General features: G+C 41.4%; 2 protein-coding genes across 2 annotated transcripts; one reads left to right on the forward strand and one right to left on the reverse strand.

Annotated features, from left to right (window-relative positions):
• Positions 1 to 300: 300 nt before the first annotated feature.
• Positions 301 to 12591, reverse strand: rlf (RLF zinc finger). Its single transcript, XM_035610507.2, has 8 exons — positions 12353 to 12591; positions 10131 to 10285; positions 8318 to 8399; positions 7478 to 7613; positions 7138 to 7340; positions 6381 to 6517; positions 6042 to 6183; positions 301 to 5472 (listed from the first exon to the last, which is right to left on the reverse strand). Exons 1-8 carry the CDS (start codon positions 12530 to 12532, stop codon positions 865 to 867), a joined length of 5643 nt encoding a protein of 1880 aa, XP_035466400.1. The 5' UTR covers positions 12533 to 12591; the 3' UTR covers positions 301 to 864.
• Positions 12592 to 13585: 994 nt separating this feature from the next.
• Positions 13586 to 15644, forward strand: znf593 (zinc finger protein 593). Its single transcript, XM_035610582.2, has 4 exons — positions 13586 to 13681; positions 13799 to 14006; positions 15004 to 15066; positions 15236 to 15644. Exons 2-4 carry the CDS (start codon positions 13807 to 13809, stop codon positions 15360 to 15362), a joined length of 390 nt encoding a protein of 129 aa, XP_035466475.1. The 5' UTR covers positions 13586 to 13681; positions 13799 to 13806; the 3' UTR covers positions 15363 to 15644.
• Positions 15645 to 16476: the final 832 nt, after the last annotated feature.

The following is a 16476-nucleotide window of genomic DNA, read 5'->3' on the forward strand; positions in this document are numbered from 1 at the left end:
TTTAAGATAAGTAACAGGCTATTTACATTTTGGGCAGGATCCAGCTCTGGAACATTTTGGAAGGTGAAACAGCATATAGGTGACCTCTGCACTGCCTTGGCAGAGGTCAGTGCTCACTGGGTGCTTTTGTTTCCGGTCTGTTAATTTCAGGGAAATCATTTTATGTGTTTCTGTTTTTGATCGGGTCTTCCTTTCATCATGTTCTGACTCAATGACTTAATACACCCAACATAGCATACTTAACCAAAGATGCAATAGTACTTTAGTAACTTTTCAAACGTTATATAAAAAATGAGTAAATTTCACTGATCAAAAAGCAAATGGCTTTATTTCATATCCACATTTATTTTATCAGAAAGCGTTACATACATGTCTGCCAACATCTGTCTGCTGTATCCCAACACTTCAATATAAACTGAGGTGAAAAATAACCAAACATATTCCTTAAGATCTTTGTAGTAAGGAGCTGTTTTTCAGTCACATTTTCACATGCGTAAAAAGGCTTTGCAATACGCTACTGACCATTGCTAACAATCTGAAAATCTGTACATTTATCTTGGAGAACTACAGTATATACACTTGTGATGATGAGTTAACATAATGCGTTATCTGAATGCCTTCATAATAGATGTCTAAAAAAGAAATCCAAAGAACAACAACAATCTTCTTGGATTTAAAATGCAGTTTAAGATTGTTTTTGTCTTATGCTAATTTCCATTATACTTCAGTTTGGCAACTTAAAAAAAAACAAACAAAGAACCCCATAATACTATCATTTCGGGTCAAAGAAAAATACTGTTACACTGTTTGTGTAAAGACAAAGAGAAACTTGCAAAAGCCTTGTTATACAGCTGCTCAGTTAAACTAACTTCCAAAAAGCAGTTTGCTGTTGTTGGTGTCTGATGGGAAGAGGTGGGTGGTGGTGGACACAGGTCTCCCAAGGAGCACCACAGGTCTGAGGTACTGAAGCTGTTTTATGGCCAGGTCCCCACAACCAGCAAGAGCTTTGTCCAGGATGGACTTCAAGTTTTCGACTGATGTGAGTTCCCCAGTCATAGCATGTGGCTTCAGCAGTGGGGAATGAGTGCGCCTGCTGCGGGTGTGAGAGATGCCCAGCTGGTTGTTCTCCTTAACAGAACAACTGCGTCTGAAGGTGTCACGCCGTTTCATGGGCACCGGGTTTTTGTCTTTTGGGGAGGTGTCTTGTATGAACTTGAGGAATGAGGACTCAAAGCCTATTGGCTTATAAGCACCTATGTCAAAAGAGCGTGGAGAAGGGCTACGAGGCTGAGGCTCTTTCATATTTGACGGCGGTTCAGACAGTTCATTTTTTCGTTTTAGTGGCTGACGAACAGGAGTGGGCGTTGTGGCTGACCCGTTTAACATTTTGCCAACCTCCTTGTTGCTAGATGCATCTTGTAAGCCCTCTTCAGTAGTGAAGCGCAGTGAGCATGGTGGCGAGAGGTCGATGGTGACAGGACGAAGCAGAGGTTTGATTTTATCCAAGCTTAATCTCTCCTCCGGTTTCTGACTGATGAGTGTAGCTGCAGCAGAGTCTTCCGTATGCCCACCAGTGCTCGCTTCACCATACAGCACCTCATCTGCACCGACGAGGACGCCATTTCTCTCAACCAGTGGCGGCTCCTCCTCTTCCGCCTCTGGAAATCCCAGTGGGTCGTGATTATCCTCCTCCTGTGTGTCTGCCTTGATGGAGTGCAGGCTCACGGGTGCAGCCGGCCCCCCAGTGTTTTCTGCCTCTGCCTGATACTCCATTTTTCGAACCCCATTAGGGACACACGCACCTGCCACATTTGTCCCAGCTGACTTCCTCTGAATCAGTTCCTCCAGCTGCTCGGCAGTAAAAACAAGCTTATCTTCATTCTTAGAAAGTTTCTCTCGACCTATGCGGTGAACTTTAATGTAATGACGGTGCAAACTCTTACTGTACGTGACGACAGAATCGCAGTCCTGAACCATACAAGGGTAGGCCACGCGCAGACAGCGGTCTTGGCACATCTGTAGTGCCTCTTCATGAGATCTGAAGACTAAATGGTAGTAACTATTTCTTTGCTTTTTCTTTTCCAACTTTTTTTTCTCCTCAAGACTCTGCTCGCTAATTTCTTCGGACTGGGGGGTCACTTCAGGCTCGGGAGTCGATCTCTCGGCCTGCGTGGTGGGTGAACCAGTTGCTTCCTTCTCAGGACTCGGTGGTGTAATGATTAGCTTCTTCTGGCATCCGGTAACTGACTTTTTGTGAGTGCTCTGTAGACGTACCACTAGTGAATCATATAACTCGCAATGACTATAAAGTGTATGTTTCTTAAGTGCTTCGTTGTGGCTGAATACTCTTGTGCAGCCTTCAAACTTGCACTTTATCAGCTCTGGTGGTTGAGAGTGGAAGTCTCGAGTGTGACGTACCAGGCTGCTCTTCAGGTGGTACGAGGCGCCACAATTAGCAAAGTGACATTTGTATTGGGGCTGAGGCTCATCCGAGTTTGGGAGAGTCCTTTTCCTGGCAGGCTCTTTTTTGACTTCTGGGCTGTGGTGCACATCAAAATCTTTTTCCAGCAAGAGCTGAGAGCGATTGTAATGATGCACCAACTGTAGGTGGCGCACAAGGCCTCCCTGGGTGGAAAAAGCTGCATCACAGTTTTTGGCTACACAATGAAAGGGCTTACTGAATTTATCCAATATATAGCACAGATTACTTTTGGCAACCAGACGTCTTGTAGTTCTGACCTGCTGCGTGGTCTTAACCTCGCTTTCTCCCTTCTGCTCATTTTCTTCCTCTCTACTCTCTGCTTCGTCCTCTCCTTCCTCTTCAGATGGAGAATGTTTGTCAAGGTTTTGTCCATTTTCGCCTATCGTGGTCGAGTTTTTTTTCTCGGGTTGGCGTTGCAATTTAGGGATCTCTTTCTTCCTCACATTTAGACCTTGGTTCATTTCAGAGTCCTTGTTTCCCTCATACCGTGTAGCCCCACAGCTCATTTCGTCCACCAGAGTCTTGCTCAGCTTATGTGTCTGAAAATAGTGGGCCCTCAACACATTTTTTTGTCTGTGACTCTTGGAACAAAGCTGGCAGACATAAGGCTTGAAAGATGTGGTTTTCAAAGAAGTCAACCTCCTGGCCTGTTCAATGGAGCGGCCATGTTTGGCCTTATAGTGCCGTTGTAAGCTGTAACTCTGAGCAGTCCTGAAGCCACAACCTTTTATCTGACAGATGTATGGCTTAGCATTGGCTAATGATTCAACACCACTGTCTTCATCAGTTGTTGACGCTTGCTCAGTTTTGACTTCTACCTTTACCTCCGGAGGTCTCTTCTGAAGCAGTACAACAGGAGGCTTTACCGTAATTGCCTGATGAAGAGATAACGGTGATGTATTAGACTCTGGGTTGGACTGAGCGGACTCACTTGGCACATTGTTCGGGGATGAGGAATTAAGGTCCAGTTTACTGAGCCCAATAAGAATTTCTTTTAGGTCATCGTTTTTTGTTGGAAGGCTTGAAGAGTTTGTTTCGTTGTTTTTGGCATGAGCGGATGCTTTTCTCTCTTTTCCAGTCTCCACAGGTTTAAATGGAGTTGAGGGCTCATGTTTGCCCTTTTCCTCATCGTCTAAATCAGTTTCAGTCTTTATCCCTTTGGATTTTGAGCCCTGCTCTTTGTCATGTTTGTGTTCTTTGTTCTCCATTTTAAGATGCTCAGGGTGGGCACATTTGAGATGTCTCTGGACATCCCTGGCTCTGGAGAAAGTCATGCCACACTTCTCAAACCCACAGGTGAACTTGCTTCCATCGAAACACACAGCCACTAATGTCAGTGTTGCTTTCGGTTCTTTGCTGTCAGATTCTTGCAAAGAGGAGGTGAAACTCAACGAGGAAGAGTTCAGGACTTCTCCATTGACAATCTCTTCTGGATTAGCTGACTTATTAAGGTGGACTGGCACTTCAGTAACAGTCTTAAAAAGTTTCCGCTTTGCCTTCCTCTGGGCCTCAAAGTCTGCTTCAGAGAAGGTGATGTTGTGTGTGGATAAATGCTTAATAAAGTCCTTTTTGGATAAGTAGTATTTACGACATTCGGCGATACAGCAGGTAAACGCAGCATCTCTGAAATGCTGGGCTTCATGGTGATAGATTTGTCCCAAGTCAGAGCAGGTGATGTAACAGCCTTTGAGCTCACACTGGTAGTTGAGCTGAAATCCATGGGTCTGTTTGTGTGTGACAAGTTCGTTGGAAGTTCTGAACTGAGCACCGCAACCCATAACCACACACATGTAAGGCAGGTCACCATAGTGAACCCTTCGATGTTTGCGGTGATGGTAAGCCGAGACAAGATGGCGTCTACAAAAAACACACTTCTCCCGCTTGTCTCTCATCTGACGGAAATACTTCACGTTCTCATCGCCTTTATGCTCTGACTTCAAGTGGACGTATAAGTACTTGGAATGTTTAAAAATTCTAGCACACCCCATTCCTGGACACGGATACTCATCTCGGTTCTGCAGTTTGAAGTGTTGGTCAATGTAATCGAATGTTATATGCTCGTCATCGTCCACGCGGTTCTCTTTCACAGTTTTGGCCTGCTGCGCAATGTGGTCCAGCACGTCTGGATCGTTTGTGGATTTGTAATAGAGCATCAAAGAGGGGTCAATGGTGATCTCACCTGGCTCAACGTCATCGTCCTCATCTATCGGTTTCTGCACCTCCTCTTTCTTTATGTCGTTTTTGGAAAGATATGTTTCACTCTGAATGTGTTCTTTCACATGGGGAACAAGCTCCTTTCTGCTCTTAAACCTTTCCAAGCACACAGGGCAGGGGTGGCTTTTGTCCTCTGCGTGTCTTTTGGAGTGGTGAACCAGTTGAGTGTCAGAGACTGACCTCTTACAAATCAGACAGCAGAATTTGTGTTTCTTTGGCTCCGATTCTCCCTGGATTTCTGTCAAGTTAGACGACAGCTTTTTACCCTTCTGCTCCTGACCATGGAGACTTCCATTAATCCCGTTCTGATGCTCAGGGTCTAGTTTCACTGTGACTCCCTGTGGCTCGTTTTGTTTAACCATGTCTTGTTTGTCAACCACTTCGTCGTCCTCCCCTTCTGACTCTGGCTTTAACCCAAGAAGTGAGACACAGTGATACTTCAGAGTTTTCCAGTCCCAGAATTCGGGGTCAAAAGGCCAGTATGCTTTCAGAGCTAGTAGCAACTCGCAGCGAAGGGAATTGGGAATGACCTCATTTTCCTGGTCATACTTTTGGTCTGGGCGTAAATACAATTCCTCAAGACAGGCAAAAACCTCTTGACTAGGGCCAAGCAGGAACTCTGTGAGTTGGCAGGCACGCAACACCTCAAGGTCATCTGCAAGAAGACAGGACACCGTCTTACAGACAGATATCCTTGTATCTGAGTCTTCTTGCTTTGGAAGTTGAAGGGCTTTGACGCACAGTTCTACTGAAGCAGGTACTCCCAGATCCTCAGCCTGAAAAGAGAGTGATATCAAATTAACATTGCTATCTTATAGCTGGATAAATCCCACAGGAGATTTAAGACAGTTTAATTTACACTTGATAACATACTCTATATGTATTTCTTTTAGCCAGATCCTGAATGTTATTAAAAGCCATTTTGGGTTTTCCATTAATAAATTGAAATAACAGTCAGCACTTTTTGCAGATTAATGACAAGAATAAGTGTTTAGCTAATGTAAGCCAAGAACCATCCTTACACAGAAACACAAATGAATTATATTTAGCAGCAGCAGCTCGGTGCATCTTGTATTTGATTTTCTTGGTTGAAATCAATGAAGCCGCTTTTCTTTGTTAGACAGTAAGAGAAACACTATTGGTATAACTCTATATTAGTTGCCATTATCACTGGTTACAGACGAGTAGTGCAGTCTGCACCTTTAGAGAACCAGTGCTTAAATTAATTTAGTTACTTTAATCTGTTATCAGACTAATTCACCTTAAATTCACTGTGCTTGAGATGCAATGGAAACAAAAGAAACAAGCTAAACAAGCTTTTATTTTTCCTGTAGTTCACACTCACCTCTGCCTGAATCACACGGACCAGGTAAAGCAAATGGTGGACCGTTTTGGCAATGGCACCAAGCTGAAGGCATCGTTCCAGAAGAGACATCAACGAGGGGTCGATTCTCCTCTGAAGTTTACTCCACAACAGAGTCAACTCCCTTTAGAGACAGAAATATAATTTGACTCTGACAACCACCACAACAAAATCAAGTAGACCACAGTATTTAATCAAAATCTGTACTTTAGACATCTTGTCTGACTGTTGCTTACAAATTCAAAACATTAATAATTTACATGTTAGTGCAGCTACACTCGCAATCCACCCAACCCTTGACCCTCAATAGGGATTACTCACCAGGAGCAGTAATGACTCTGCTGCTGAAGCTGCTGAGTCAGGAAAGTTGTGCACAAGATGAAGGCAGTGTTCTCCTCCCCATCTGTCTCTAAGGTGCATGTGATCTCAAGAACATCCTTACAGTCAAGTCTGGAAATCTGTAATGAGAGTAAATGTAGTTTGGAATAACATTCAACGTGTCTGCACGTGTCATTTATATATTTAGATAAGGGAAATACGCTGACTCGTCAACCCACTCTCTTCTCTGACTCTCCCATGCGTCTCCACTATCGCCGCCAAAATTAAGGCGTAAAAAGCCAGGAACAAATGACATAAGAAAAGGCATTTTTCCATAATTGTTGATGCATGGAGCAGAGGCAGAGCCTGGACAGAACAATGAGGACACATGTCAGTGAGTATATAGAGTACTTAAGAATGCATGTAGCTCTGGCAAAAAAAAAAACAAAAAAAAAAACACCAGGAAAATAAATGTATACCATTGTCTAAAAACACATTACAGACATAAGAACTTCTTTCTGCTTCCATCCGAAACATTGACAAAAACACTGGATTCAGTGTTTTCTACTAGCCCTGGACCCAGCCGAGTTCCGGGAGCTCATTTAATTTTCTCGGACAGACTCGGTCTGGATCCCCTCCACTGGGAAGTGATTTCCTCCGGCAGATTATCTGATGATGGGCGGAGTTTACATATCGTGACGCAGAGAGAAGCAACTTTTGTAAACAACCAAGGCTTCCTCGAGTGAAAATGTGGCAATACCTCCATGATGGCTTCTTCGCTGGGCAGCAGGTGACACAGCAGAGAGACGTATGTTTGGCGAAAAGTAGCTTGGTTGGAGATGACGCTGCATTCAGTGCAAGCTTTAGCCAGCACCACGGCCTTGGCAACTTCACCCATCTTCTCCAGATGTTTCACCCGCATCTCCATGAAGCCCTCGCCCTCCAAGCTGATGTATGCATTAACTACAGAGAGAAGTCAAACAAATCCGGATTAGCAAACTACCATGGCAAGCCCAATGTCACAATAAGCCCTTAAAATTAAAGTCAAGTGCTGCCATCTCTGAATAACATAAGCTAAACAAGTAAACTGGACTCCCAACCTTCTTCTGGGTTGGTGAGCTGGCCGGTGAGCAGGGAGGTTAGGACTGGGTTGCTCCATGCTCCTCCCTCTCCTGTGATCTGTAGTAAAGCTTGGAGATCTGTGCTTCCATACTGTAACAATGTGTCATGGGTAATCTGTAATAAACAAAACATTTACTTTTTAGATGGATTTTAAATGTTTTTAAAAGGATTCTTCACCACATGACATTTGAGTCATATCTTCACAAATAGACAACATTTTAAAAATAGGCAGGTCAGATGGAGATGGGAATGCAATGTTTGGGTGAAACATCAGCATATTGGTGGGGGATTGTTCAGCCTTGGCGGAGGTCTGCATTCTCTAAATGTTCTTGTTTAGTATGAGTGTGATTCTTTTGTCCTGAGTTCTTGAGATAAAGACTAGCTCAATCATCAAGAACACAGTGTTCTAAACAGTGGTTGAGATGGAACAAGGGGCAAATAGAAACAAAAACACTGCCAACTTCAACAGCTTGGGGCTTTTTTTTCTCAGGTCTCACTGACCTATCAAACAAGCTTTGATAACACTCACTGAGGAAAAAACTAAATGTCAAATAACATCCTAACATAAACCTTAAAAATCAAGTCTCAACCCTCAAAAAGACAATTTGAAGTTGTGACGGCCAACCTAATAACAATAATGTGCTCACAACGATGGTTTCGAAACAAAATGTGTCCATACAACCATAGAAAAACTTGTACTTATACACACCATTTTTTTTGTTGAACTAATTTTACAAGTCATGACTGTATAACTTCTCTCAATGATTTTAATTTGACACTGGCCAGAAAACAATGTTTTGAAAAACAGGTAGTCTTACCTGAACAGAGTGGTGGAACTGAACCCAGGCTTCATACGGGATCTCATTCTCAGGCACTGACAGCAACAGTTCAAAACAGCTCCTGCAAGAAATTACCAAAACACAGAAAAAAATGGGTTCAGTAAATGATGAGAATACTGGACAGCTCTATTTTTGAGAAGAAGAAAAAAAAACGTCCAAAAAGAGAGGCTCTGTGAGAATTAACCATAGATCAATTCATCCAAACTACACATAAAAACTTTGAACAGACTGGTATATGACAAAACTTCAGTTCATGATGTTTGCTGTGATGGTAGAGAAACACTTTCTGCAGCTCTGCATTATTGTTTTAGAAGATTCAGATTTACATCTAGATACATTAAACATGTCAAAAATGCTTGTTTGAAAATGGACTGTTTTCTTTTTTAAATAAGCTCCACCACATCTGCCTGTAGTTAAATTTAACTTTTACAATCTACCTATTAAAAGATCCCTCGTAGAAGATTTTCTATCAGACTGAAAACACTGAAACAACCCGTCTCTTGTGAAAGAACATTTGCAGAATGGAGGTGTCTGTGTGGAGCCGATGTGCATTAACTCAGCAATTAACTGAGAGACATTGAGTCTCTAACTGACCTAATTTAAGTCACGTCAGATAGAACTGTTAAATGTCTTCAGACAGACCATTTCATTCACTTGAAAGTATAAAAAGGATCACCTCTAATCCAAAGGAACATATTTTTATAGTTGATAAAATGTTAAAATTATGAGTCTGAAGGGAAATAAAGAAATTTGTTCTACGATCTGTAACACATCCTTATCATATGAGGGGTGTGTGGACATAAAATCACAAACACAAGACCTGTGGTTATTATACACATTTCTGGATTTTACCTCAGCTGTGTTATTTATAATATTACATGTTCATGGATATATCGTCACAAGACTGCATTTTAAACTTTGTTTTTTGGATATTAAATTCATTCCTGGAAATTTAATAAACTAAAAATATATTTAGTAAGACTACATACTTTTTTTTAAAAATCAGTAAAATATATTGCAATATTTTTTATAAGAGAAAAATGTGTTTATCCTATTGATGTGTATTTCACACGAGTTTCAAAGCTCACTTGTTGAATGTAAAATAAGTTTAAGTTCCCAGAATAAATTCTGAGAAGAACTTGCAACAATGGTATTTATTTATTGATGTAACTGAAGCATCAATAAATTTATTCTGGACTTTGTGAATTGAAATCTAATTGAATCAGGAGTTTAGCATTGATATGAAGCCCTATTTGGAAATATTTAACAGAAAGGGCAAATAACAACCAAGCTAGTTGTGCCTTTATCCTGTCGAGTGCGATTAAATGACTGAGTGAAGAAAAGAACTGTCAATCATCTTGAGCACAGGCGGGAAAGGTCCAAAGCAGATTCCTGATTTAGGACTACAATACTTAACGTAGAAATTAAAGATGGTTCCGGTAATATTTTCCCCTTCCTTTCCTTTCCCGACCTGGGATTTTTAGCTTCATCAGAACATCTCTACTGGATATTGTTGGCTTGAATTGCCTCATGTTAAGGTCACAATAAGTAACGGACGAGGCTGACCTTTTCACCTCAAGTCCATTCAGTGAATAATAAAAGTGGAACAAAACACAAACTGCAAATTGTATGGGCAAGATATATTCCAAACTAAAACAAGTGCATGGACCAATAAGTTTTTAATTTTTTGAATGTCATTATTTAACAGACTTGTGTGCTTTTGATTATGGATGGTGGGATTTGTCGTATCTACATCTCTCATATTTTTTCTTCACTTTTCTTCAGTACTCACAAGGCCAGTCTCTTCAAAACAAGGGCCACTTTGTCCGACTCTGCAGTGAGGTGGGATCGGGCCGCAGCAAAGCAGGTTATGGACAGACAGTAAACCTCCAGAAGAGGCAGACCGTGCTCCATAGAGTTCCTGCCCCCAGCATAGTGAATCAGTGCCTAAAAAAGAAATACACAAACAAATCTCGAAATGAAGACAATGAAGAAAAAAGACAGTTATGACTGTAAATACTGAAAAACTGTTTTCAGGGAAAATCAGATGAGAGGCGACATTTGTCTGGAGAAGAGGGGCTTAGCACCTGGGGGAGATAACGTCTATACCTGATTGATCCCAGTTGACACCCTGTCTGGAGTAAGGTAGTCCTGATTGGGCCTGAGGGGACTTGACTGTACAGCATATGACAACCCTGAAACTTAAATAATGAGCCAACTTGGACTAAAAAAATCATACTCAAGAGAGGGGCACATAAAGAACATTGTGACGCCTTTTGAAAACACTATTTCGGTCCTAAACTTTTTAAATATCTACGGCTTAGAGGATGTTTTCATAAAATCTGTTTTTCAAGAAGGCAAGCTTAAGTCCTTTCCACCATTCAATCATACAAGTGAATTTCTCTGAATCACACCTCGAAAGAAAAAAAAATTCAAATACAAGAAATGATAGGAGGACAGACCAGGACATTGGATTCTAAGAATGTTGTTTGTATTAAATATTGTCTTCACTGTCAACAATTCTGTGACATAAAGGACTGACGTACGTAGCTGGAAGGCATACACATCAAATCACGAGTTAGTACTATCAACATCCCAGGAGTCCCATTTGCCAGACAGCAGGAACCTGCTGGTTTGTGCTCGTGTCCACAGAGGCACTAAATGAATTCCCCTCAGCCCCCAAAAATAAGGAACAATCTCAGGGGGAGCCGAGAATACACTCTCAACCCTGGTGACTCCCATCAGTGAACTAATTACATCTGGACTACTTCCGATTGGAACAGAGAGTGAACACCACCAAAAAGGTTTGGTTTGATATCGAAAACAATTTGAAAAACAATTTATTTAAAAGGGAAGGTTTGCAGTTCTCCAGCAGAAGCAGTTACGTGCCTATTTAAACTCTGAGTTAGTTACTGGTTGCTGTAGTCTCTTACCTTCCCGGAAATGGCCATTTAGGGATAAGAGACAACGTCCACAGTCCTCATTCTGGGTTAAAATGGTCAAATATAATGGGAATCTTAAGTTATTAAAGTAACCGACTTTTTTTCGTTCTGGTTATTATTCCTCTACTACGGTTCAGGTAGAAAACACTGTACACAAAAGGGAAATTCTTTACTAAAATCGTAAAGGAGGAGTGATCACAGAGTGATGGATGAACATGGTGGCATGTGAGTGTTGCACTATCATACTGATGGCACAAGAGCTTCAGTGGTACAAAATGAAAGTGAAATTAAGGAGTCTAGGAAGTGGCATCCGAGGTACTTTCTCCATTTAGCTTCCAAAACTAAAACACTACATTACTCTTCATATTTCACTCAAATGATGTTTAATATTCAAATAAATCAGCATCTACGCGGATGACGACACAGACCCACAGCACTGACAGGCCACTTGAACACGAGACAAACTCGGCCGCAAAACCTTTGTCAACATCGAATATTGTTTGTCCTGATTACTCAAAATAAATACATTTGATTCAGTTCGCAATGTGTGCAATTGGCCCAACATGCGATCTTCGCAGTGGCCCCAGCTGGCCGGCGAATTTGGATAGACAAACTGCGATGGCGCCCCGCCCCACACGCATGCGATAATGCACAGTGTGCAAACTGTGACACTGTCACGTACATGCAAACCTCTGCCATTGGTTTACTGCATTTAAAATACATAATAATTCTAATAATAAGATTAGGATAAACGAGTATAATTGAAAGTAAAGCGAGCTCCCGGTCCAACTTGCAGCAGTGAACGGGGGACCCATCGCCCCCCCCCCAATGCAATTAGTCCGCTGATGGTCAAACACATTTATTTGACGTGAGGTTGTATGCATTAATACATAACACGCAGTGTGCGATTGCTCCTCGGTGAACCTCCCACCCCCACCCTGGGCCAGGTAGCTCACGGGGCCAGCCGCCGCCGCCGCCGCCGCATATCAGCTTGCGGGCTGCGAGAAAAACAATCCCGGGGAAGCTAACGCTGTGCTAACGTTAGCCTCGGTGTTTTGCATGTACACATTACCTGACAGAAGTTGTCGCAGTACTCCGTGGACGACGCTGTGGATATCTCCTGTTGCCTGAGCACGTCTTCGAAGGCCCTCAGTGTGGCCAGCAGGGTTTCCATCGCCACCAGTGTGTCCTCGGCCGTGTCCAGGGCCCCGTCGCCCCATTCGGGCTCTGGTTCGACATTACTCGCCGCCATCTTCGCTCTCCGCCACGGCGCGTATGCAGTGCAGTCTGACGCTGCCTTCAAGTGCCATCGGAATATTTAAATGTGTCAGCTGAGCTTCACCTGAATGACCCGACAGCAGAGGGGGAGGAGGGCGACTTGAAGCAATGTGACGCTGGGATTGATGGTATTATTATTATTTGTTATAATGTTCTATTATTATTATCATTATACAATTATCACAGTATAAGTTACCCTTGATTCGTAAATTAGTGCGAAAATAATTAAATCAGCCTACAAAATGCTCTATAAATGAAATTTATTATTATTATTATTATCAATATTGTTATTACAGAATTTAATCAATCTATGCTGTTTCATAGTATCATTCGTTTTATGATCGTCTAAATATGTTTATTCTATGATTCTTGTAATGTTGTAATGTGTTTTTATTTTTACTCTTCTTTATTAATTTTCACTCAGGCTTGGACATAATAGTCATATGTTTATGTTTTTGCTCAGAGTCCTTGTTTTTGTTGGACATTGTTATTGGTCCTGTGTGAACACATTGAAAAATGTATAAAATATTAACACATAGACTTCGCCATTGAAGCTGATTCTGATTTTTTTGTGTCTTGTGCCATTTTTTCCACCATATTTATTTATGTGGATTTTTATCTTTTGTATTTTTCAATTAGTATTTTATTGTCAGGTTGTATGTGTTTGAAAGGGCCAACTAGGGACAAGCATTGCAAACTAAGTCAGAGTATATATGCTGCAGTTTGTTCATGGTAAATACAATGTAAATACAGATATGCAACTAATGATTATTTATTCCACAGTTTGTAAGTCTTTACAGGAATAAAAAAACCGTGTGGCTCAGTCGATCCTTGAGCCTCAACTGAACTAACTAACTACACTTACTAACTTCAAAGCCATGCTTAGGGCTATTTCTCTCAAAGAGCCAGCAACATGCTTACCTATTAAATCAGAAACTTAAATATTGCTGCCTTTAAAAAAACCTTTTACTGAACATTGAACTAAACAGGAACATGTGGGAATGTAATGTAACTCTCTTTTTATGAACACTCGTTTTTAGCGCCCCCTGTGGGCGAGCTGGTGTATGTAACTCTTGGTTTGACCCGGAAATACATTCATCTCTCTCGGACACACGTGTGGAAGGTAAGAAACGTCTCAAAATGGACCTGCGAAGGGTTTTCTAGGAGCAAATCTGATGTATCACTGACTGTTAACGTCAGAGGAAGAAGTTCGACACCGGTTTGTTTATCCCTTCACTAGGATCTAAGATGGGGAAGTCCAAACAGACGGGGAACCACAAGAGCGACAAGAAGAAGAACATCGCCAAGACGTGGAAGACGAAGCGCAGGACCAAAGACCTGGACCAGATCCACTCGGACCTGAAGCCCGAGACCGCGGCCAAGCTGCTGCAGCAGGACGTGGACTACGATGTGACCGGAGGCGCACAGAACTACTGTCTACACTGCGCGTGAGTTCGGCCCCGTTTGTCTGCACAGAGGAACGACAAGGGGACTCTCGACAGAAATTACACTTTTTATGACGTAGCGTACAAACACAACCATCACACTACTTCTCATCTGTGACGACAGAAATAATTGTGGTATTTAATCACCACTGGAAAATGTCAATAAGCTTAGAAAGTGTAAATCTTTATGTGGAGCTACAGCTGCAGCTGTTATTTATTCCAAATTACTGGTTAAACTCCTCGATATTTTTCTCTATTAAGCAATTCATTATTGGATCAAAATTTCCACAAATTTTAGATTAATACATAAGACAAAGAAAATCCAGACAATTGAGAAACTGGAACTATGTTTTTATTTTTGGTATTCTATCTAAAAATCTGTATATACAATCAACTATCAAGAATAGTTTTTGGTTAAACTCTCTGTGATTCAGTGGGTCCCAACCTTTTGGCTTGTGAACTCAAACAAATGTATTTTTCCTCAAGACTGAATCCTGAATTTATGAATTTTGCAGAAATTAAATAAATAAATAGTGAAAAGTCAGTAAAACAAATACAACTTTTTGTGTCACAGAAATACATTAATCGCATGTCAGTTGTTGAATAAAAAAGAGTGGAGACAACTCCGGTCATTGTGTCGGTTTTATTCACATCTGCAGATGGACAAACAACAAATTCAAATAGACGAGATGCGAGATTAGGTCACATATCATCTCATGCTGAGATGCATGCTGTCTTCACCTTGAGATGTGTCTTAAGTCTCAACACATTGAGTTAGGTGCTACATAGGTTTGGTGCAAGTAATTCAGCAGAATAGGATGTAAAAAATTCCTAATTACACCCTTCAATAACCTTTACATTTTTTAGGGATTGTTTGGAAGTGTCATGTTGGGAAACCACTCATGAATTAGTTGTTTCTGCTCTACTGTCCACACAGTCACTGGGTATTTACAGTGTGTTCAAATTGTTGTTTAACACGGTGGCACTTCATGTCTTGCAGGAGGTATTTTGTGGATCTGAGATCCTTGAAAGAGCACTTCAAAACTAAAGTGCACAAAAGAAGGTCTGTATAAACACATATATGGTAATCTGTCTTCACTCACATATTGTGACGTAAAACTAATTTAACCGATTATTCGAATGGGTTTTCTGTCCGGCATCATACAGCACAATCAAAATGGCTAAGTTGCAGTTTTAGTTTCGGAGCTCACCTTTTCTTTCCCTCTTTCTAGACTGAAACAGCTCAGAGAGGAGCCCTACACCCAGGCAGAGGCAGATAGAGCAGCAGGTATGGGGTCCTACATCGCGCCAAAAACTGTTGAGGTGAAGACACAGTCTGTGGAGGAGGACATGCACTGAGAGCTGCCCACGTTAAACCCATGGACTGATTAATTCAGTAACAGACGCATTGACAACATGGATAATACTCCTTTTATTTCCTGCCATTACAAATGCTTAATTTTCTGATAAATAATGCTTGTTTTTTCAGCCGTCTGTGATACAAATGGCTGTGTTACATTCTGGGTATCACCAGAATCAGGAAAGCCTTACCCGTCACTATAGGTGCTGTAATGCAGCACGCACCCATGTAAATACTGAGTGTTTCAAACTGTGTGAAATGATAATAAACTATACAACAGAGTGGATTCAATCTGATGGCAATTTGTAAAGCACATCCTGTGTCCCCAAGTCAAAAATATTCAATACAAATTTATGTGCATTTATTTATTTTCTTCTTTTTTCCCCCTTTGTGAAATTCTTTATATTTTTACCTAGCATGTTATCCAAACTGAACTGTCATTTGTTTTCACTTTATTGTTCATTTGAAAGTAGAAAACTGAAGATGTGGACATGGATTCAGACATCTGCAACCAGGCTACGTTTTACTTCATGGGGCCCGTACGATTAATTCATATTTTAAAAAATCGGGAAAGGAAAAACTTTTGGTTTTATGGAAATGCATCCAACGCATTGTCCACAATTTTGTCGTAGCCTAAAGCGAGGGGTCACAGACAGACCTTAGGTACTCGAGTCAACCGCCTGAGATCTATGTCTTACTGTTGGCATTTATTAAAAACCTGCCCCCCCAAAAAAACATGTACATAAAACAAAGTTATCATGACTGAGATAATTGCTTGTTCCAGTTGTGAACATGTTAAAATCCCTAAAGGGTGAAGTCAAGTAGAAACAAAGTCCTCACTTCCACTGGTAGAGACGGATTTGCAAAAAAATAAACTGAAAGACAGACCCCTTTGGCAAGGAAACATATAATTGAAGCTTGTTAGCAGACATTCCTGGGATGAACAAAACGACCCTGCCCCTTTAAATGTGACTACTGTGCCAGGTCCCACCAAGCTAGAAAGAAGGCTAACCAGGACATCCGGTCACCACTTTCAAAATAAAGCCCACGAAGGTGAAACGGTAGATGTAAAACTGCGGGCCCCGGAAAAACCAAGAAGAAGTATTAAATACC

This window comes from Scophthalmus maximus, chromosome 15 (genome assembly GCF_022379125.1).
Source record: "Scophthalmus maximus strain ysfricsl-2021 chromosome 15, ASM2237912v1, whole genome shotgun sequence".
Classification (NCBI taxonomy): Eukaryota; Metazoa; Chordata; class Actinopteri; order Pleuronectiformes; family Scophthalmidae; genus Scophthalmus; species Scophthalmus maximus.